The sequence below is a fragment of the Clarias gariepinus genome, chromosome 19, assembly GCF_024256425.1.
Source record: "Clarias gariepinus isolate MV-2021 ecotype Netherlands chromosome 19, CGAR_prim_01v2, whole genome shotgun sequence".
NCBI lineage: Eukaryota > Metazoa > Chordata > Actinopteri > Siluriformes > Clariidae > Clarias > Clarias gariepinus.
In genome coordinates this window covers 9588756-9613097 of record NC_071118.1, presented here as the reverse complement: position 1 = coordinate 9613097, position 24342 = coordinate 9588756, and the positions used below count along the sequence as shown (strand labels likewise).

Sequence of the window (24342 nt, the reverse complement as noted above, 5' to 3'; positions counted from 1 at the left end):
TACAGTACATTCCTAGCATTTTGGATATTCTTTTATATATATATATATATATATATATATATATATATATATATATATATATTTCACTCTTTTTAAAAAGAAAGAAACATAAAAGGACAATATTTAGTTATTTCAATAGTTCTATATCTTTTACAAAGCACCATAGTTGACCAAAAATAAATAAATTACCCAGTTAAATGTCTCATGGATACTCGAGGAGCACATCTTCAAAAATGACCTACCTATTGTGAAGACCTATCTAAAGGTGTGTGTCGCCACGTGTTTCATGGGTAACTCATCTAATCAGACATTTACTTAAATTACAAATGGAACAACAGTTACAGAGAGGATATTCTTTGCAAAGAAAAAAAAAATCACAGAACTTTAAAAGTGGTGACGTGAACCAATCGCATAGCTCGGTGCAAAATATAAATACCAAACAATTAAAATAAAAATCAAGCTCAGTGCAGTTTGTCTAAAAGCTCCAGATGATGAATTGACATTAACTGACAATCAGTCCAGGTGAAATAAAATAATCACAAATGCCTATGCAGGTACACTTGTAATGCGCTGGTCTCACAAAAGCATGGAACACGTCAAAGGTATTCCTGTGTGTGTGTGTGTGTGTGTGTGTGTGTGTGTGTGTGTTTTATCTTCAAGAAAGTGCATTCATGACAAAATAAAGGAAAATCTTTATAACCGTTTCAACAGGAAGTGCCCTTACTCACCTGAGGTACACCCCAGCCTGTTGTCAGTGTAGCTAAAATAATAAATGCAAATCGGTGATCACATTCAGCACCCAGATGTAAGTCAAGTATGAATGAGGAAATATTTTTAACTCTTTTTTAAAAAAAAGAAAAAAGCATTTTGATGGACAGTAAGTATTGACCGTCAAGATGCCACAGCAAACATTGAAAGTTTGATCCAACGCTTGGATGATGTTGAAATCCTAAAACGTCAAATACTGCGGTGTTAAAATGACAAGCAGCAGACACATCTGCTGGAAGATCAACCTAGAGAAATTAAGCGATTTCAAGTGATTACAGTCTGAAGACTCCCAAAGTTTGATAGCACCCAAAATAGGCTTTTGAATATGCCTGTATTGTACTGATTAGCCTTTGGGAGGGGCTTGATTGCGAACCAACACAATCAATTTGCAAAACTAAGGTTAAACAACAACCTAGCTTCAATTTGGAGTCCCCTTTACGAGAAACGATGCTAATAATCCAGCCTACGCCCTTGTGAGCTTTTTTTTTTTTTTTTAGCAGGGACAAAATAATTCGAAACAGGTAGAGCACCATTGCTGACCACCACCAGCAACATCCACCTTTAATGACTGGCCGCCGAAGTGAACATACATGAGCCCAGATATGTTTCTCCTGACAATGAGAATACATATTAACCAGTAGAAAAGAAGCACCCTTGGATGATAGATATAGAATAAAAAACTTTGGCCGCATGGGAAAGCCTGGTCTTCTCGTAGGCGTTTCCCATAATGTCTTTCCAGAGGATAGAGACAGGAGCTAGGGTGCTGCTTTTACATGCAGCCAGGTTAAACCTCGAAAGAAAGAAAAAAAAAAGAAAGGCTACAAAAATGGCCCACAAAGGCAGTAGGTTTCTATTTGAAACAAATTAAACAAACCAACAAAAAAAAAAAGGGGAAAAGTAAATGGAGCCAAGCATTCAGGAGCCCTACTTAGGCTTAAGTATGTCTATTTGGGTCAAAGTTGGGGACAAAATACTACAGTATAATTATGGCACAAAATCCTACTCTTCTCACAGTACACTGTACTTTTACGAATTTTATTGATTTAACAGACTGTAGTATTTTTATTATGGTAATTACTTTTCTTTTTTTTTTTTTTTCAAGAAGCTCACAAAATCAAGACTTGAGACGGTACATCACAGTGCTTACCAAGATTTTGCTCCAATGCAAAAGGCTTATTTACAGAAAACACCGACCCAGAATCATGTACACACATGACCATAGCAGCTTTGGATTGTAGTGGAAAGTAACCTGTGCACACCTCTGGATAAGGTTTTGTTCCCTTCTCGGTATGAATTCGGGATATTCAACGCTATTGTTGTCTTCACATTTCTTCGGCTAACGGAAAATCATGAGCGATGATGGATTTAAAAAGAAAATTCACTTTCCTCCGAAAATACTGGAAATACTGATCATTCCAAACCATGGAGGAGCAGATGAGTAAAAAAATTTAAAAAAGAAGAAGAAAAAAAAGACCACACTGCATACACATAAAGCATATTACTGTATGTCCGGAATATAACCTGATGGAGCATGCTGTTATATGGAAATAATCAACAACGGAACGAGTGGTGTGATGTAACCTGGCACAAAGTGGACCACACTCAAGTTAGCTGTTTTAACAATAAAAGTGCATTCCATTAGAGTTACATCACATAATCAGGAACCATTACATCATTAAAGTCCCTACTGTATGTACGCTGCTAATATTAAAATGATAAAATATTAGAATAAGTCCAATAGTTAAGCCAGTACTACTGTTATAGAGAATTAATTAGTCAGAAAATAAACTTCAATAATGCTGTGGTATAATTATAATACCATTAGGAGCGTAAGTCAGTCTGCCTTAAAATATTTCAAACATAATAATGTTTAACATAAATGACGGCTGATAAGAAACCATATTTAAAAAAGAAACGCAACCACGTGTCCCACTGTAAGGAGGTTACAGAATGTTTGTCTGTCCAGCAGTGCTGCGCTGATGAGTCTCGGGTGACTCTGAGGTATATCTGGCCTACGCTTGAGAACCCTGGGTTCTGCTGAGACAGAGTAAGACTATTGGCAGAATGAAACAGGTGCAGGAATGTGAGGAGGAACGAGAGCTGTAAACCACATGCATGAGCCTTTAAACGCTGGCGCGCCTCTTTTGGAAGAGAAAGAAACATCCCAGTGAGACTAGTTCTCTGTCTGAGGTAATCTTGCATTGGAGCAAAACCTTGGAACACTTACAACTGGCATTATTTTGTGAAAAGAGAGAGATCCGAAAAAATAAAATTATAAAATAAAGGGGGGGAAAAAAATTAAAAGCATGGGTGGAAAGATGAGGTGTAGATATGAAGCACAGCTGGGGTGGTGGGGAAACTCAGTGCAGAACCAGTGGGCTTTGGGAAGAGTGTGGCCTGCTCTCTGGGGCCTCACAGGAAAGTGGCGTGGTCTGGGTCCACTGTGTCCATACTGGCCAGAATGGCTTTCTGGTCATCTTGCAGCGGACGACGGTACAGCAGGGCGGAGAAGCGGGCGTACGGGTCCTGTCTGGTTAACTTCCTCTTCTTCTTGCGGAGGTAGAGAGCTTCTTCCGGTTGGAGGACCTGAGAGGCGTGGGGCTGCTGGGTCTGAGAGGTCGACACACCTGGATCCAGACAACGGGATGTGAGTCAGCACAGATGTGCATACACAACAGTTGTGGCTCGAGAAAACATAGGGATGATCGGGACAAAATACATACATACGAATAGATATACACCACAGAATATTATATATACTGTATATATATATATATATATATATTCTAAACATAAACTATAAAATAACACATATGGGATTAGGTAATTACGTAACAACAACAAAAACTACAGTTAGTTGTTATTTTAAGACACAGAGGTCAGCCTTTCTGTAATAGTTCTTGCAAGAACAGTATTGTCAAGTGCATTTGCTAAATCCGTCAAGCACCATAATGAAACTGACTCTCATGAAAGCCATCCCAGGAGGGCGAGACCAAAACCTACCTCTGCTGCAGACGAGAAGTTCATTTAGAGTTATCAGCCTGAAAAACGACCAATTAACAGCACCTCAGATTAGAGGCGTTATGAAGTCTTTACAGAGCATAAGTAGCAGAAACATCTCACCATTAACTGTTCAAAGGAGATTAATGCATTTTTTGGACGCATTTTTTTTTAGAGTCTGGCACTGGCATGTTAGCAACAGATCCTTAGGGTGAATAAAAAATAATACAAATAAATGTTAAAAAATCTCAGTGATCTCGGTAACTCTGAACGTTGCATGTTTGATATGTAAGTACGTGGTAAGTATGCAGGTGGAAATGCCTTTGATTAAAGACATCAAAGGAGAATATTCAGATTGGGTTGTGATGACAGGAGGTCTATGCTAACTCAAACAACCACTCTTTACATCACTCTTCATCAAACACACATCACAGAATTCACAACATGCACAACCTTATGGGACATAAAGACCACATTCGGGCTCCACAGCCAAGCAGTGAGACGTTTCACACATTCCTGTCCTCAGTGCAATTTCTTTGCTGTTTGACCCATTTGACTTAATGTTTGATGTCTTGTGCATTCTGAGATGTGTTTCTGTTCAGAGTGGTTCTCTGAGTTTACCATAGACTTACTGTCAGCATGATCTGCATGAGGTTTTGTTGCCAAAAAAAAAAGAGCAGGTGTCCAAGTGTCCCTATAAAAGCAGCAAGCGAATCAAGTACCAAGAATAAGACCAACCACTAAAGTCAACTACTGGCCTATATAAAATGTGACTGCAATGGGTCTTTTTCATCATAGTTGCATACAGTATGGTCACATCAGATCCTAAACTGGGTGTAGAGCCATCAATCAAATTTTGGTGTATGTGTTGTGATATTCAATTTTACCAAACTGAAAGTTGGAAAGATGTTTAAATTGCAGTTAAATCATTAAAACCATGTATATATAAATACAGCACAGTTCATACATTAGGTATAGTAGCATCAATAACTAGAGTGTTTCTACAATAAAATGTCGAGGAGGAGTCAGCTAGTTCATGAGAATTGAAGAGGAATATCAGACTAAAATTAGTCTGATACAGTGTGTATGTGTGTGCGTGTGTGTGTGCGTGTGTGTGTGCGGGGGTGTTATGGGAGTGCATATACAGTGCTCATGGGAGTGCAACCCAAACTCTATTCTTGAAAACTATGGTTGCAGTGGTTTTGTAAAAAACAATAGTGCTTCTGGCTTAAATGGCCTAAGAAGTTAGACTGTGATCTCCATTATTCAGTATGAGGGGAAGAAAAAAAAAAAATTTAAGTGTGATGTCTAACAAATGCCCATAACTCTTTCTCTTTTCAAACTATTTTCACTCACTCACTCATTGTCTTTACCGCTTTATCCTGTATTCATTGTCACAGGGGCCTGGAGCCTATCCCAAGAGACAGGGTACCAATCCATCACAGGGTACTCACATAATTTGTGAACACCAATTAGCCTAATATGCTGGTCTTTGGGAGGAAACCAGAGTACCCGGAGGAAACCCACCAAGCATGCACGCAGAGGAGGGAATTGAGCCTAGCCGGGAATCGAACCCAGACTCTGGCCGTACGAGGTGACAGTGAGAACCACTACACCAAACTATTTTCATTTCTCTTAAATGAATTTTAGAAGAGGTGAAGCATTTTGATGTCAATTTTGTGTGGCCTGATACAAAATTGGCCAAATGATGTGAAAACAAAAATTGAAATTGTCCTGCCTCTTCACTCTAACATCCCATCATTTCAATTGAACAGACTTTGACGGTTGCTTCTTTAATTACTTTTATTTATGAGCTGATCAACTTGATTAACTTGGAAAACGGCAAAAATTTGGAATCATTTTGGGCACTATGTCTGATTGAAAGTGTTCCCATGTTAAGTCAATAGAAAAGAATGTCTGGAAAACTGTGCATTGTGGGAAAACCGCTGCAATGATTTCTTAGATAAGTAATACAGTAGCAAGTGGTTCCTGTATTCAGGAGTGATTGAGACACTCAGTTTGTTTTTTAATAGCTGTATAATAAGAATTATTAACAATTCATGGAGAATTTATGAACACGAATGCATCTGGTCAAATCTGTGAAAACGGCTCATTTCTAGGCCCTATGTTTGCTGTGCTGCACTTCCAAAGGGAGCAGACCAGCCAAGATTGAAACTTAATCTCTCTAGTCACTTACATAGAAAAGCACTACCATGATTCTGAGACTTCTATCTCGGGGACCATTGGTGTTACAGCTTAATCATTTTTATTTTACGAGGGAGGAGGCTTTATTTTTGGTTCATGTGAAGTTTGGTTTGTGCGTGCCCTCCGAAAATTGTTTTCAAAGGAGCGATTTAAAAAAGTAAAAAATTCAGGTGAAATTGTCTGGCAATAGACGCAGTGCAAAATCTATTTTTTCTATGTGAGCTAGAAGGGTGGCATGGAAGAGGTTCCCAAGAAATTTCCTGAACTCAAAAACAAATTTTACATGAGGTTGACTCCATGCCATAGGGCTGCCAATGTTTTCATAGGGGTGCGTGGAAAAGTGACGGAGATATGGCTGCCTATTCCTGAACTGGAAAAACAGGAATTTTGGGACACTCATCATTCAGATTCTTTAGAAAAACAATATCAGGTTCTTCCCGGGAAGAGGGTGCCCCTACTAATAAGAATACAAATGTACAGTTCCAACTCCTCCTAATAATAAAGGTTGGAATCACCAGGGATCACCTGATACGATATTATCAGAAAAAAATAGTGCTGATTCGATTTGTATTATGACTGTGTATCACAATTTTATTATCACTATTTTATAAATATATTACATTGCTTGTTACAATTTCAAAACAATGTACCATTTGAAAAGTTGAGTCATAACAATCAATCTTTTAATCTATATATTTATGCATCCAAATAAATAATATCAAATAACTTCAAATACAGGAGTATAAAATTGAAGTAAAAATTTCGCTCCTACCACCTGCCTGCCATTGTGTGAATAGTTTAAAGCAGTAGTTCTCAGCTCTAATCCAGAAGTTCCACTGTTCTGCACATTTAAGAGCGTTCTCAGCTACCAGCACACCTGATGCTTAACTAAGCAACTAATTAACAGCATTTTCTCAAATAAAGTGGCTGTAGAGTAGGAAAAATATCCATGACAGTGGTACTCCAGGAACAAGGTTGAGAACCAATAGTTTAGAGCATGCCACCTGGATTATAGAGGAGTGATGACATTTTACCATCTCAAATGCAATGTATTTATATGTACAGTATAAGGTACTCCTTTTTTCAGACAGAAGCACCCCCAACTCGGCGTCACCGAAATATTTCTTTCCCCTCTTGATTTCCTTCTTTCCTTTGATTTTGGCTAACTAAAGTCTAATGAATGCTTTCCATTTATTGGGTACTGCCTAAATTACTATGTGTTTGATGTAAATTAGATGTGTTTAGTTGTAAATTAATTTATATGCCAGAAAAGACGGCGCTAATGGACAGGAGCATGAAACAGACAGCTGAAGCTAATTCGGTGACTGGGTTCAAATCACAATGCTTGTTTTTCTCGTATGAGGGTTTAATGCATTAGAAGCAGACTGATTCACACGTCATTACAGGCACTCAAATTAGCATTTTCCATTTTTCGTGCAACTTTAATGAATAAGAGCCAATGTGGCAATTTGGAGTTTTAACCATTAAAAAAAAGAATAAAATAAAAAACCACTACACCATTATCACATACTGCTAGGAAATAAGGAAAGTGAGTGAGGTCTCACCCATTTTCTTTCTGGCCTTGGAGTTGTTATTGTTAACTGCAACCTTCTTGACTTTTTTGACACGTTGGTATCTCAGTGCTTCTATCCTCTCAGACCCTGCAGGACCACTCGGTATACCTCGACGTTTTCTGCACAGAGGACAAAGAAAGGGCAAAGGCCTATCACAAAGGAGACAAGCTGTCCTGTGCCATTCTATTGATAAGACACTGGTCACATATGGCTTGGCCCAATCCTTGTCAAGTTACTGCTCTCGGTGCCAAGCTATAGGCGCACCAGATTGCCTACGAACCAGTCCAAGACATCCACACTCTCGGAATAGGCCAGTTTGTTCAGCATGACAGTTATGGAGCCGGAAGTTATTTGAGTGGAAAGAGAGGTATACTCAGGGCTATAGAGGTGTACACGATCGTTCTCATTAGTACAATATAGTTCAGTGCAATGAAGAATTTTGAAAACCATTCTAGACGAACATTACTTCTACGATATGTTAAATAGGCATACCTTGGTATGGTAGGATAATATGTTTCAGATTAAAACTTTAAATTATTCAATGACAAAATGTAATGGTTTTAAGAAATAATAATAATGATAATAATAATATTGTCTACTTTTGTAGAAAGGAAAATATACATCTTTAAACATTAAAGTGTATTCACAGTCTTCCCATCCAAATACAGTATGGAGGCACTTAAAATGCAGCCCACATACTCAGCCACACGCACACACACGGCTCTGACGAGGCACGGTGAAACAAGAAAAAGAGCATTATAAAGGGCCCTTCCATCTGCCGGGGCTGCCAAGAGAAATTAAAAGCCATTAGTAGAGGGGGAAAATCACAGCTGAGCGACAAAGCATCTTCAAAAATGTGTTCATAGACATGAATACTGTCTACAATGGGCTTCACCATGCTGACAGGGGGAGAGATGGCGGGAGGGGAAATGGCTACTTGGGAACAGTCACATAATGAAAAATAAAACAAAGCACTCAGACAACAAATGTAACAAAAATTTAATCAGATATTTGTTCTTTTTTTTTTTTTTTTTTCCAACTGAGGAACAATAGTTAGCGATGGCATGCATGGAATTTTGCACATGGAACAGAACTTTAAAGGGGAATACTCTGAAAAGCACTTCACTGGGCAAAAGCCACAAATAAAAAACAGAATGTTGTTATGGTGCCCAGAGCCAGTAGTATTTTCCCCATTACAAAACGAAGTGCATGAGCTTTTATGGAAGTATCCTTTCTCCCTTCGAATGGGAGAGTGTTCTGCAGTCCAAATGTATAAGTAAACACATGTGCATTTGGATTTATGATGATGAGAGTGCTTAAAAGGGACAGTATTATTTTTAAAACAGCAATTTACTGCTGATTCACCGTGATTAACCATACAACTAGGTTACAGATTTTAAATTATATAATCTGTAGCCCCGCTTGTACTTCTTTTCATTTCGGAACCTTCATGGTTCTAATTCACTAGCAAAAAACCCAGTTTGTCTTTTGTGTCTTTTATTTTTTTTCCACATTTCGGAAAAAAAGACAGGGAAAGCAAGTAAAGTTTGTGTTGATCACATGATCTATGACATATTTCTTAATAACCAGAAAACTTACATATGCATACCGAGACGAGAATGCATATAGGATTCAAGACTGCAGAACTTAAATGCGTAGCTACTTATAACATAAGAAAATAAATAAAAAAAAGAGAAAAAAAATGCAGGTTGGTGTAGCAAACTTAAAATATCAAGACTCTCAGACTCGTATTCCCCTTTAAAGAACGAGGTGAATAAAAGCCCCACCTGCTGCCCCCCCCTTTCAGACATGGATCCAACCCTTACCTATTGCGGTGTAGAGGACCTGGTCACAACAACGCTGCCCAGATAGCTGAGATCAATCAAAAACAAAGCAGGTAAGACTCCAGGAGTCATCAAGAATGACCAACTGCCCCTAATTGAGATGATGACGACATTGCGACAGATGAGAGCGGACAGTCCCTGCAACACGATTCGCCCAACAAGCCTCCCCCTGGCAGTCAGAGCTGGGGTGACCTGGGTGATGGAGGAAAGGGAGGTGTGGGAGAAGCATTCATGCAGTCATATTACTAAGGATCGGGAGAGGAGGCCTGTGCCTGCTGTGCTGGACACATCTAAAATCAATCTCCACTTCAAACATACTGTAAGTCATCCTAAAAAGCCTGGAGATGGTCAAAAGAGGGCTTTATTTTGACTGAGAAAGGTCAATTGGGATACACGGGGGTTCCTCCTGTTGGGTGAAAGGCAGGGTAAAGCAGAATGACACAGAATGGAAAGGCTGGGGTCCAGTGGTGGTGTCCTTCTGATTCCAGGCTTTTAAGGGGCTTTGGTGCTGCATTTTAAATTGACTGAAATATATCACTGAGAGACTGAGCCCCAAAAGGTCTGTCACCATATCTGTGAAGCAAATAATCCATCCTGCCTTGAGCATACATTTATTTTTGCCCTAATATCAAATGAGCTAACTTTAATTTTTAGGCAAATGTCTTTAAGTGCTTCACAGATCATATGAATGAACATTGATGTCTGACATGAAAAGCAGCATCACTGAGAACTATATAGGCATAGCACAACATCATCTATGTAGAAAATGATTTTGAATGGTTTGCAAAATGTAAGGCATTGAGGGCAGTTTAGAATGATTTTCGATGCAGTTATTTTCCTTAGCAATCATATTTAAAACTGCTCTACCTCAGTAGGAAAAGTGTTCTACTTGTTTAAGTAAATTGCCTATACTTTCTTTAGTGCATTAAGTCCTTTTGTAACCGCACTGAACTTACCCTGAAGCTGAAAGCTGGGGCGGAGAGGGTTCTGATGGCAGAATCTCCTCCTCACTCCTCCTCTGGGTTGGTATCTGTCCAAAAATGCTGCTGCTTTCCATTGGGGGTGATGGAGATTGAGATGGATAGCTTGTTGCTGAGGTGCCAAAAGCCATGTGAGAGCGATAAATAGGACTTGCCCTTCGGCTTCCCTGGCCTTGAGCAGGGGAAGAAGAAGGTGAAGATCTTTTTGAAAAGCTAACAGAAGAAGGTGGCTGCAGGGTAATTTCAGACATCCCAGGAGGAATGGAAGGCTGAACAATGCTAGGACGGGGCCTGGGACGCACTACAATCTCTGGAGAACCTTCATGAGAGCTAATGGGGCTTTGAGTAAGAGGTGAGAGACGGGAAGGCTGGAGTACCACCATGCTGGGTTCCATCCTTCGGGGCTGTCTGGGACTGAGCCTGGGAGTTAACTCATACCAACGGGTATCCAGGCTTCCAAATGAGCTAGGACCAACAATGTGAGACGTTGGGTCAGGGTAAGGCAATACCGGCACACCCATACCGTGGCTTGTGTGTCTTAGCTGCCCTAGACTCTGTGCCTCTTGCATAGGTAAATGCTTGGCTGGAAGGCCCTGAGGCTTCACTTTGCTGGGAGATTTGCCTAGCCGACTCTTTGGGGCCTCCAGCTGAAGAATACCAGGATAGGAGGGTATGTGAATTGATGCCGGTGGGAGAGCACTAGGAGGGAGAATGAGGGGCGGTGGAAGAGAAGGTTCCCGGTGAAATTGCAAGGGATGGTGGGGTGGGAATATGAAGTGAGGACCCTCAAACGTGGCAAAGGAGAAATCAGGCCGTTGCCAGATATCCGGGGAACGAGATGAAGTGTGTGTAAAAGGAAGGGAGCAGCCTGAGACTGCATAGTGCTGAATCTCTCCTTCACTGATTTCCTCTGGTATGGTTGGATGACCAAACGGCCCCTCAAGGTGGTAAGGGGGTGAGGACATTACTGAGCTAAGAGGGCTGGTGTCTGGCATGTAGAAAGGAGGTGGAGGCTCAGGTTCTCCAGGACTGCCCAAATAGCTGCCCAAGTAAAACTGGCCATGGGAAAAGGCTCGAAAATGAGGAGCACCACGGATCTGCCCCATGGCCTGAAGTCGACTGCTCTCCATGATGGTCATCCCTTCAATTGGCCTCTGGAAGCGGGGGCTGTAGGCTGGGGGTTGCAAGTAAGACTCCTGGCTGGAAGAAATGGGAGAGATGTGCTGGGGTCTTAGAGTGGCCATCATAGGTGGCATGGGGCCTGGATCATCATTCTCCTCATCAGACTGTCGAAATTCTGGATAAAGGTCTGACTCTTCCACAAAGGGGAAGCCCTCAATACGCCTAGGCTTGACAGGTGTTTCCATATCAGTGGGATCCATGACAAAGCGACCATCTGGCCCACGACTGATTAACTCAATAGGTGTAGTAGCTTCAGCTTCATGTTTAGAGACACTATATTTCTTGCTAATTATTGCTCTTTTGGTCTTCTTGTATAAGGAAAGCTCCTTTTCCTTGGCAGGACTTTTCCTAGCTCGTGACCCATCCTCAGATGACTCAGATGGAGCTCCCATAGATCGGACACTCTCTGGACTCATCTTTCCAGAAGATGGGCTAAAGGAGGAAAGACAGGAAAACCATAAGTGGCAGTACCTTAATCAGAATGGATCCTGACAATCTTTAAAAAATGTACACGGTTTTATATCATGTGTGAAACCAATTCATGCTTTTCTCAGATAGACCTCCTGAATTCTTAAAAGAAATTCTAAGTAGACAACAGGTTAGCTAATTCCTGGAAAGTGAAATGTTGCTTATTATATAACAACCAGGTGTTAGAAAGTTATATTTTATCCCCAAGCCAAGTATTTAATGCATCAGCACAGACACAAGCTGGCTGTCTGTAATGTGAGTAATCAGTTGACAAATCGTACCCAATACTTAACAAATAAATAGATTTTTCTAAACTTGTCTTGACCTATCCAGAGCATATCCCAGCAACCTTGGGGGCAAAAGGATAGATGAGATGCCAGGACATTACACAAATTCACATTAGCAGCCCAGTGGTCATACAAAGAAGCCGATCTACAGTACCAGCCCATATTTTTGGCAGATGGGAGGAAACCGAGGACCCAGAGAATTCCCCCATAAACAGCTGGATTGAACGAGCAAGCCACATACCAATATACTAACAATTTTATGAATTCCTTATAATTATTAAATTTTGTTGACTAACTTTAATTTGTGTCAAATGCTGAAACCCTGTAAGTCTAAATTTAGGGAATTTGGGGATAATCCTGAAGATTACACACAATGACTTTCTGATCAAGGCCCCAGCTGTGAAGTTCTCTTCCCATTCTGGGATGTTTGAGATAACTGATAGATATGGCAAATTTTGGCTGAGGCCATATACTTATAATATTGTACCTTTATGTTGTGCCTTTTCATTCCTCAGACTAGAATGCAAAAAGATGAACATAGCTTTAAATATTGGCTAATTGTGTCTACCCTTAAGACATCATTACTGACTAATTATGATTAATAATCATTTTTAGAACAACCAAATCAGATTCGAAGAGATCCATTTTATTTCATGACAAAAGATAAAACAATCAATCAGAAAAGAAAGGAAAATTAGAGCTGCAGTTATTTTGTTAGTAGTAATGTCAGCTGAAGCTCCGTTCTGCTGAATCATTACACTTAGTGCCTGTGCTGGCTGCAGTGACGATGCTGGGTTTCCATGGCAACTGCCTACCGATGACCAAGATCGAAGTCAGTGATGTCACCCATGCTTCCCGAGACAACGTATCACAAGAGGAGACTCTTACATTAATCGACAGTATTAGATCAGAGCAACCTGCGCATCATTTACAGTCAGTAAGCATTTACAGCCTTTTTCTAAACTGAACTGTTTCTTAAGCTTGAGCTTTCAAGTTTTCGGAAAAAGCCATCCAAATGTTGTTTTATACCTAATATTTTTTTCTTAGCCTGAATGATGAGGCAGTTAATTTTTTTTTATAATTAAGACTGTTGCAAGTGAGCTTTGAACAGTTTCAATAACCAAATCATCATAATACTGTACATGAGAAAATGCAGAACAAGCAGATTTACATATGCATTATACACATGCGCTTGCACAGCTGAATGAGCGTGTGAATGAGTAGAAGCTATATATAATCAGAGACTAAAAATGAACGAGTTATAGCACTCATTAAAAAAATACTTATTTCTAAATTAAAAAAAGGAATAAAAGCTAAAATATATATAAAAAAACTATAATGACACTTTTGTGCTTATGTGGGTGATAAATGTATAACACAGTATAACACACTTAAACTGCAAAGGCACAAATTGTGCCTTTAATTGGCACTAATCAGTTGCACTAGAATAGGCTCTAATCCACTTCAACTCTACTATACAAAAAAGGAGCAGGATAAACTGATTGAAGAATGCATCTACAATTACCATGTGCACTCATAAATGACATCTGCAAAACACGAGATCTCCAGAACAATAAATTACAATAAGATCACAAAAACAGTAAAGAAGTTCACGCAGGAGTGTGTGCCAAGCTCTGGAGGGCCCTCGTCATTGAAATCTGAAAATCTGATATCAGCACCATGAGGTCAACACATTAGATAGCTTCCCTAAAGTACTGTATGTCCACCTAAACTGCAAATAAAATAATTATAATGGAGAATTTATGGTTAAGCAGCAGGTCATAGAACAACTTTACAAATCAAAATGTTTTGACCAAATTGGGTTTTCTGAATTAAAAAAAAAATAAAATACAACATTTTTCTCTAACCAGTTTAGACTGAATGGGCAGAAATACTGTACCAGTTGGCAAATTCTCTGTCCGGGAAAAAAAATCCTAGGATGCTACACTTATGGAATATGGAAAAATCATGTTGTTGATTCTTAACACAAAACCAACAAACTTTTTTTTAAATATATAAGATCAAAACTTCTTTTACATCAAGCCTTAAAAAAAATTATACAATAAATTCAATTAAAGCAATAAAACAATTATGAATAATAATGAGATAAAAAAGAATTGGATAACAATATTAAAAAACCTTTTTTAAATAAAAAGCAAGGGATAACAATATAGGAATAAAAAGATAATATAAGGAATAAATATAAGAAATAAAAAAGAAAGAGATAACAATATTAAAAAAATATATATAAAAAGCCGGTAAAACTACAGTGAAAATGATGAATAATTAATAACATAATTAAAGTTATATTATATTAAAGTATTATAAAAGCATATATAATTGTAACATAATCTAGATCATTGGTGCATTAAAACAAAAGGCTGTTTCACGACTCTCTTTAAGTTTCATACAAAAATAAGAATAATGTTATAACCATATTAAAAGCATTATATAGTATGCATAATATATGGCATAATAGCAGTCAAGGAAGCAAACAAAGCATGGACCAATTTTTGACATGTTCTAATAGACAAAAGGTTTCTCTTGTGCTATATTCCATAGATAATAGAAAGCAGTGCTATTATTACTGTATGTTATGTTATTAATGTGCGCTTTAAAAGATAAATAAATAATTTGTGCAACTTGTTTAGGAATGTCGAGGAATCCTGCAGAATTTATATTACAGAGGCATGAGGATGTGGAGAAGCAGCAGGCTGGCCAGTGAGAGCCTATGGGGTAAAAATACCCCAGAGGTCAGCAGGATGTGTGTGGAATGTGGCCTAGCGATGCTCAGCCGGGCAGAATAAGATGATCCTCAAAGGAGAAGAACAGTCCTATACCTGAACCTCACTCACTAACTGAGGCATGGAGTTAATTCATTCAAGCTGAATTAACTAAAAATACAGTATATGGATGATAAATTTAAACAATAGTGATAATACATTAATTACTTGTGCAACACTAAATTGAAGCATTTTTTCTTTCATTGCATAAAAATAAGCAGGCACTATTACAGGCTTTCCCTACAATTTTGTTGCATGGCAATTCCAAGACCAAGCATCGCCTCCTGCTGGACATACATGACTCAACAGCTGAGACACTTAAGCTCAGAATACTGCTCAGAGCTAGGCGTGTGTATGGATGGAGGTGACACAGGCAATAGTGGAGAAAAAAAAAAAGAAAAAAAGGGCTGAAGCAATTTCTCTGGGTTGTCCGCCACTACAGCCTTGCCCGTATGCAGTGCACATGGGACATGCGGCCAAGCCAGGGCACGCTCGGCTGCTCAAGGTACAGGGACTCACTGATGGCTTGAAGGCGGGGGCCTGAGCCTGTTCCCGTCCGTCCCCTCCCACAAGGGCTCTATACCAGGCAGGGGGGTTAGAGGAGCCCTGCGACAGGAAACATAACAGAAACAGAAGGAAGGGGCAGGGGAGCACGGAGGCTGTCAAAGATGTTTAGCTTCCACATATCCAAGACAGGAGGAGTGACAAAAAAACGGGGACTCTTTTATTAACAGCATCACAATTTTTTCTTTTTCCAACATGAGATGATACTGCTTGCAGTCGTGAATGAAGGAAATCATTCGTATTACATGTATTAGCTTAAAAGCACTTATTTCTAGTATGTTAGTAAGCTACTGCAAAATAACAAACAGGAAAAGGAAGCAGCGTTATACAGTACATCAATTCAGCAACGCAGAGTAAAGAATGAACGGTTAATATGGCGAAGCATTGTACATCAGATCCTGTACAAATAGTACAAATGCAATCAATTAATGGACATTTGGTGCGTTCCAGTAATTTTGCACTGGTACTACATTAAAACACAGCATTTTTAATGTATAGTTAGCACCGTTACCACTGTATAAACTGCAAGTCAAAATCACAAGTATTGTGTCCACTGCAAATCATCATAATCCATCGCAGAGCACACACACATACACACACTCATTCAAACACTACGGGCAATTTTGGGAAAACCAATTAGCCTAACCTGCATATCTTTTTTACTGTGGGATGAAACCGGAGGAAACCCACCAAGCACTGGGAGAACATGCAAACTCCATGCACACAGAGATGGGAATCGAACCTGGACCCTGGAGGTGCAAGGCTGAACTAAAAAAGCTAATTTGAGATTTTTTCAGGTGAAAAAAACAATATGCTACATGAACTTCAGTGTTACCCTCATTACAGGGTTAGAAGTATGTGGTCACCCGCATGACTTGACTTTATTAATGCTGCTGTGGCTGTGCTTTGACTAAATATTAGAAGCAATTCTTAAACCATAGCCATTTAAACATGTGATTTAACTTTTTTGCATGCGCTTTAACTTTTGCATGTGTTCCTGTATTTCCAACCTGATTTTGTTTTTTGGGGCTTTTACTATTGTATGTGCTTTGTTCCCACACAAGCACACATACACACCAATCAGCCATAACATTTTGGCCACCAACTTAATATTGAATGAGTCCTTTTGCCACCAAAAAAGTAATGCGCTAAAGTAGGTCTTCTATTGAATCAGACTACACAGGCCAGCCTTCACTCCCCACGTGGATCAGTGAGCTTTGGTCACTCATGACCACATCACTGGTTCACCAGTTTTCCTTCCTTGGATCACTTTTTGAAGGCCCTGACCACTGCAGACTGGAAGCATCCCAAAAGAGATGCAGTTTTGGAGTTGCTCTGACTCGCATGGCCATCACAATTTGACCCTTGTTGAAGTCACTTTTTTCAGGAAAAAAGGTTCACTTGCTACCTAATACAGTATATCCCACCATTGTAATGAGATATCGTAACCATCTATTGCAGCCGCTCTATCATGGGACAAAAGGATGACTTTTGGATCTCTAACAGATTTTCCTAGAGAAAGTGCTCATGTAAAGACATGCATATTATAAGATACAACACCTTTTCAGACACTGGCAATGACAGAAAGCTCATTACGAATAATAATGATAATAATGATTTTTCAAATTCCATAATATATATGAGAATGCATATCCCACATTTGTATGTATCCCACCTAAGCACTTTGGCAGCAGTGACAGTCTGCTTGTGAATGATGCTCCAATCTTGACACACCTTTCTTTTGGACGTCTGTTCCATTATTCTTGGCAGAATTGCTTAAGTTCAGACAGGTTGGATGGACCCTGTCTTTTTCAGGTGGGTTTAGGTCCAGACTCTTGCTTGGCCAATCCAGGAAGGTTTTCATTCAGCATAGCTAAATATTTTTCCACATTCATTTTCTTCTCCACAGTAAATAATCACAGAATCCCAGATACAGAAAAACAACCCCATTGCATTATGCTACCACCACCAGAGGGAAAGTCAATGTTTCTTCTGCTCTTGGGTCAGCACCCTGGGCATGAACTTAGCAGCAAAGCGGTGCATGTTCAAATCGCATGTGAGGATTGCCTGGACTGTTCCTTTGACACACAACAATGTTCTGGATTGTTCTCCGACAATAATAACAAGTTGCTGAATGGTTTTGACATTTTCGAGGGTTAAGCTCATTGAAGGTCTTCCTGATCACTCGTTGTCTTTCAGTGATGTTCTTCTGCGTTCTCGAAGTGTTCGTGCCACTCAAAGCACCTTGTACAACCCGCCGGTAATTAGGCGAATCATGTCAAACATCACTGTGGCAGATTTGCCTAGTTTCACGCAGAAATTCACGTTCTCTCTTTGTTCTAACTTGCTGTTGACGATGAAATAGCAGACATGGACAGAATAGCACCAGTAGCACAGCTCCTGATGTACACTGGGCGATGTCTTTTGGCACACTGACTTATGAGGGTCGGTGCTCCCGTGTGCCTTGTGCGCTATTTGATGGCGTGTTATGAAAATGGTCTCGAAACTGTTTGATACCACCTCGTATTACAGTACTGCACTTTACTGCAATAATTAATGAACATTAACAAATGTTAAACTTATATAATCCATAAATGATCTAAATTCCTTTACAGATATGTTAGATACTTTGTGAAGGCTTGATATTTTAAGTTCATGTTTTATTCATGTTAAGTAATGTGCTAAAAATAATGTTAGTTAAGGGAATCCTCATGAAAAGCGAGTTATTAAACGAGCCTTGATTAAATGAACGTGAAAGCCTCTGTGAGCACTTTATGCGAGCTGCTGGCTTCACTATGACCAGTAATTAATTCGGGAGAAGCTGGAAATGACTGAATGGGCAGGACAGGTTCCTGCACGGGAACATATCACTCATTACATTAGCGAAGACTGTGGCAAGAGGTGGAAGATTAAGTGGTTACTTACGGAGTCTCCACACTTTTTCTGGTGTGTGTTATTGAAAGCGGAGGATCTATTTGGGGGAAAAAAAGGAAAAAGGCAAGACAAGGATATATAAGTCAAGAATTCAGAAACTACATAAATACAGCCTCAAAATTCGATCACTTGACTGTGCATTTACAGGAGTATATACACATCTGTGGGGACAAAAACCTTTTTTTCTATGAGGATGTTCTATTACAGGAGCTTACATGTATTTTATGATCGGCTAAATAAAAAAACCCTACTACAATTATTTATGACAATTGGATTTTATTAAAAATGTAGAAATGTAGTTTTCTCTTATTTAACCCATGAAAGCGGATCAAGAGAAACTACACCTCAAATAATGCTCTTTTCTAAAGCAGATATTATTGCATTGACCTATAACTTTGCATTTGCAAATCACCTTGATTCGTGAGAAATGTATGTGTGATGGGAAAGCCTGTGTGACTCTCGGGAGCTCCACTCACCTCGTCGCCTCTTGAGCTTGCGCCGCCGCTGCTTGTTGACGAAGCAGGCTGCCAGTGTGCTGAAGAGGATTGCCGCCGCCAGGAAGCAGATGGTGGCCACGATGCCAGCCACCACCGGCCGTGCCAGCCCCTCGTCTGCCACGTCTGGCGGTGGGAAGAAGTCTGACACACACAAAGGGCGATCTTAGGGCAAACCCAATGGCACAGCGCTGGGACTGCAGAAAATATTCTGCCTATATTTAATGTTCCGATATGTTGATATGTTGTGCATTCCAATACAGTTTCACAGGATTTACAAAAAATTCAGGAAAGCTTTATTGAAAACTAAAGACAGATTAAATAATGCATCTTACAATGCATCTAAATTCTTAGGCACTCCGCAGCGTAAATAGATCCTATAATGAAGAGTTTAATAAAAGGCGCAGGACGTTTATCAACCTTAAATTGAGAATAAATAGGCTATTAGCATAATGTGCTTATTTTGTCTTGAACAGACCATTACCATAATTATAGTACTTGAATCATGTAATTAGAAGCTGAATAATGAATTATTTTGTGGTTTTGTGAGCATTAGACAGAATATAACCCATACCCTAAACATAGATTTCCATTGGTGCATTATTTTAAAAAAAAAGTCTTGTTTAGTTTATATATTGTATTAAATATCCTGAGAAGTACTGTATGATCATTGCTTGCAAAAAACTGTATACAGTGTGCGCAGTTATTGTAAAGTCATTTCTGTCACTACTCGGGATTCTAGTGGCTGTTGAACTTATCGTCAGACTAACAGCTACTTGAGCCGAGGACTGAGCCACAGTTTAACAGAAGTGTAATGACTGTTGATAAGCCTAAGCTGTTTCTGTCATTTGTCATATGCTTTGTCTCTTGTGGATATGCAGACTGCTACTGTTGTCGGCTGTCCAGTGTTTTTTTCACTTTCAGTGAGAAATTGCAGTACCTTCTATACTCATTCATTCATTTTCTTTACCATTTATCCTGTATAGAGGGTCGCGGCGGGCCTAAAGCCTATCCCTGGTGACTTCGGATGAGAGGCGGGGTACACCCTGGACAGGGTGCCAATCCATCACAAGACATACACCCCCAACATTTGACCAAAAATTTGGACAGCTTCAACTACCCATGAAATTCAAATTCCACCTGAGCACAGTTCCTCCCTTTAGTCTTCCAACACTCCTACTCATTCATCGTCTATAATGCTTTATCCTGTATACAGGGTCTTGGGGGGCCTGTAGCCCCTGGATGAGCTGCCAATCCATCACTATGGGCAATTTGGTAATGCTAATTAAAACCTGCATGTCTTTAGCCTGTGGGAGGAAACCGGAGTACCCGGAACTGTCATACAGACCCCCGAGGCGGGAATCGAACCCTGGAGGTGGTTACAAGAGAGTGCTAATCACTAAGCCACGCCAGTGTTTGTTTAAAGACAAAATACATGCATGTGCTTTCCTTAAGTTAGAACTAGATTGATGCACGCCTCCATGTCATGACAGGTTAGATCTTAATAGTTTGGCATTTAATATTCTTCCATTTACTTTAAATTCTTCCATTTACCTGGGGTGCCACAAGACCTGAAGTTTCTTGTCTAAGTAGAAATTTGCAAAATATAAAGGAATTATTAAAACTGACTTATCCAAATTGATATCAGGAAATAAAACTATGAAAATATCCACTTCCTAAAAAAATACAACTGATCCAAAAGTTTTGGTTGATATACAGTTTAGTTACTTACTGTGATACCAATATTAGTTTTGTGAATCTAAAACCACCAGGCTTACGCTGTCATATACTGTACACAACATATGACAGCTGAAACTTGTCAGCTTCTCCAAAACTCCAGGGAGACATTTTATAGTAGAGTAAACAACATTGAATTTATCAATTAAACCATCAATTAATACCCACTAAGCCAGCTAAGATTAAAAATGCGAAAAATCGCATAAATATTCTTGAAAATTGTTTTAAGCAGATTAATCTTACTGTATACGAGTATGTTGGTAACATGCAGAATGCTGACTATAACTTGTTGTAGTTCAATACTGTATTCAGCAGGTGGCAGTACAATATTAACAAGTATGCAGATCAAATGATTGACTTTCTGTATCTAACAAAATTCTATACATATACATTGCATCTCGAAAAATTAGAATATCTTAAAAAGGTGTTTTTTCTTTTAGAATTTAATTTAAAAAAAAGTCAAACTTATTTTAGATTCTTTAAAAGTAAAGTGAAATATTTCAAGTCTTTTTTATTTCATTTCCATAATTGAGATTTACAGCTCACGAACATTAAACAACCAGCATCTCAAAATGGTTGAATAACTCATTTCGAGTTTGAGTTAATTGTAATTCATACAGTATAAATATCTGTACATGTATCTCTCGGTCTAGTTCAGTGCACACGTTGGAAAGACTGCTGACGTGAGACTTGTAAAGATCATCGACACCCTCCATGAGGAGGGTACTGTAACATACAGAAGGTCATCGCTGAAAGAGCTGGCTGTATCAAACCATATAGACGGAAAGCTGAATGGAAGGGAAATGTGTGGAAGCAAAAAGGTGCACAACCAACAGGGACTCCTTTTGCCTTGAGAACTGCTTTCATTCCTTGTGGCATAGATTCAACTGAAAACATTTCTTAGAGATTTTGGTCCACACTGAAATGATAGCTTCAACAGTTGTTGCAGATTTGTCGGCTGCACATCCATGATGTGAATCTCCCCTTTTTGCCAAAGAAACCAGTTTGTCATTAATCAGGCTTTGTGACATGGCACATTATCTCGTAGTCATAAAGGGGTGGATATGGTCAGCAACAATACTCAGGTATACTGTGGCTTTCAAACAATGCTACTGTAAGTTGGTACTAAGAGTCCCAAAATGTGCCAAGAAAAACACCCTTACACAACCACCACCAGCAGCCTGACCAGTTCATACAAGCGTAGGATGGATCCATGGCTTCAGGTTGTCTATACCGAATTCTGACCCTACCATCTGAATGTTGTAGTAGAAATCGAGACTTATCAGACCAGGCAACATATTTCCAATCTTCTGTTGTCAATTTTGGTGAGCTTATGTGAATTGTAGCCTCGGGTACCTGTCCTAGGCTGACAGGAGTGGCACCCAGTGCGTTCCTAGATGCCCTTCGGCATATCTCAGTTATTTAAGTTACTGTTGCCTGTCTATCGGTTCGAACCAGTCTAGCATTTCTCCTCTGACCTCTGGGCATTTTTGCCCAGAGGACTGCAGCTCACTGGATATTTATGATGTTGTGCCGGCAGATCAGCAGTTTCAGAAACACTCAGACCAGTTTTTATGGCACCAACAACCAACGTCATTCAAATCACGGTTCTTGTCCATTCTGATGCTGTTTAAATTTGAGCGGATCATCTTGACCATGTCTACACGCCTAAATGCATTGACTTGCTGCCATGTGATTGGCTGATTGGAAGTTTGCGTTAACAAGCCATGGAAAAAACGTGTACCTAATGTACCAAAGTGGCCAGTGAGTGTAAAACATGACTGTTTTAACTGACATAGAAACCTGTCATAAGGTATAGAAAGGCATTTAACATTTCCACTGACCTGTACTGGAGACTCCAACTAGATTACTGGGCTCACTGATGAGGTCCTCCATGACGGCCATAACTCTGAACTCATACCATACCTCCTGTGAACACAGATGACTTACAAATTAACTAATGCAGGCGTAATATCTTATTAAACTATTTAATCACATCACATTTTACTGTGTTTTTAACATTGAGGAATCTAAAGAAGTCTAAAGATTTGTTGACTCTTCATAAGGAAACAGGTCACATTACAGAGGTGAGTCATGGTGGATACAAAGTCTGTCCCTGGGGCACTGGGCATTCACGCACAGGGACTATTTGGAGTAGCCAGTCCGCATATCGGGATGTTTTTGAGATGTGGGTGAAAAAACAAAAATGTGTGAAACTCACAGAAATGAACTCCTGAGCCACCGTCCTGCTCATTACAACAATAATAAGAATAGGAATACATAAGCTTTATATGAAGTCATGCAAAAGTTGGGATAACTTTTATAATAACTGACACAGGTCAATGCACCCCTACTACATGGATATTTTCATAATTGTTTTTCATCACCACACCCTTCCTTTAAGCCCCATCTCCTACAGAGTGACAAGAAGCCTGTATGGATCTCCCTGGTGAATTCCCTATAAATATATAGCAAGTAAGCACTATGTAAATATGCCGTGTGACAGAGCAGCTAAAAAGGATGATTCGGCACTTTCTCTGATACACGCTATGCAAATTCCCCTTCATAAGATCTTGCGCTGCCGGATGTGCTGCCAGCTGACGTCAGTCATGCGCTCACCTGAATCAGATCTCTGGCCAACAGCTCCGTCTCTCCTGCAGGGATTGCATCATCCAGGACGTCCCACCTCTCGCCGAAGCGGAACTCCATGATGTAGTGATCGATCGGCGACGTGTGATTGGCTGGAGGGATCCATGTTAGCAGGACTCCCTGTTGTGTCCGGTTGGCTGTGAGGCACCGTGGTGGGGTAAGCAGCACCAGAGGTTCGGGGGTACTTATAGGAAATACTGTGTGAACGAAAACACGATGCACCTGTCAGATGTTTTAAACAGGACCACAGCAAAGATGGACATGAGCACTCAAATAAATCTCCAAAGTTATTAGGGAATTTTGCAGACTGGTTTTCTGTAGCCTGTCACAAACTTTGATTTAGGGATTCGGATTATGCTGAAGACAATGAAGATTAGGATTGTTGGTCTGCAGTTATGGGCAAATGCAAGCAACTTTAATTTAAACTTTAAAATACAGCAGAAATATAGGTCGTCATTCTTCATTCTGTGACCGAATATATATATATATATATATATATATATATATATATATATATATATATATAAACTGTTCATTTAAAAAAGTCTGTAATTAAGTACTGTACAGTACTTAATTTGAACTAAAATGCCACCACATCACATTGCTCTTAGAAAGCCCACCTAGAGTGTTCACAGTGACGACCTCGCTGAAGGGGCCTGTGCCCAGCTTGTTTTGCGCCAGGACGCTGAACTGGTAGGCCGTCTCAGACTCCAAGCCCTGCATAAGCAGCCAGTGCTGCCCGCTTGGTACAGGCATGGAGAGCCAGTCGTGCGAGCCTAGCTGCTCCCTCTTCACCCTACAGGGGGAGCCACATGCGCAGGAAAAGAAAAAAAAAAGAGTTTAGCTCTAAACCTACACACACAGATACACACA

The 24342-nt window shown here is 39.7% G+C and overlaps 1 protein-coding gene across 1 annotated transcript in view; it reads right to left on the bottom strand.

The window, feature by feature from the left end:
* Positions 1 to 874: 874 nt before the first annotated feature.
* Positions 875 to 24342, bottom strand: part of igsf9bb (immunoglobulin superfamily, member 9Bb) — a 110505-nt gene continuing 87037 nt past the window's right edge. The window contains exons 13-20 of the mRNA XM_053477828.1: positions 24090 to 24265; positions 23440 to 23666; positions 22665 to 22749; positions 19066 to 19227; positions 18581 to 18626; positions 10348 to 11985; positions 7539 to 7666; positions 875 to 3395 (exon numbers count right to left, since the gene is read on the bottom strand). Of these exons, the coding sequence (XP_053333803.1) occupies positions 3181 to 3395; positions 7539 to 7666; positions 10348 to 11985; positions 18581 to 18626; positions 19066 to 19227; positions 22665 to 22749; positions 23440 to 23666; positions 24090 to 24265 (2677 nt within the window). The 3' untranslated portion in view covers positions 875 to 3180. The remainder of the gene's footprint in view (positions 3396 to 7538; positions 7667 to 10347; positions 11986 to 18580; positions 18627 to 19065; positions 19228 to 22664; positions 22750 to 23439; positions 23667 to 24089; positions 24266 to 24342) is intronic.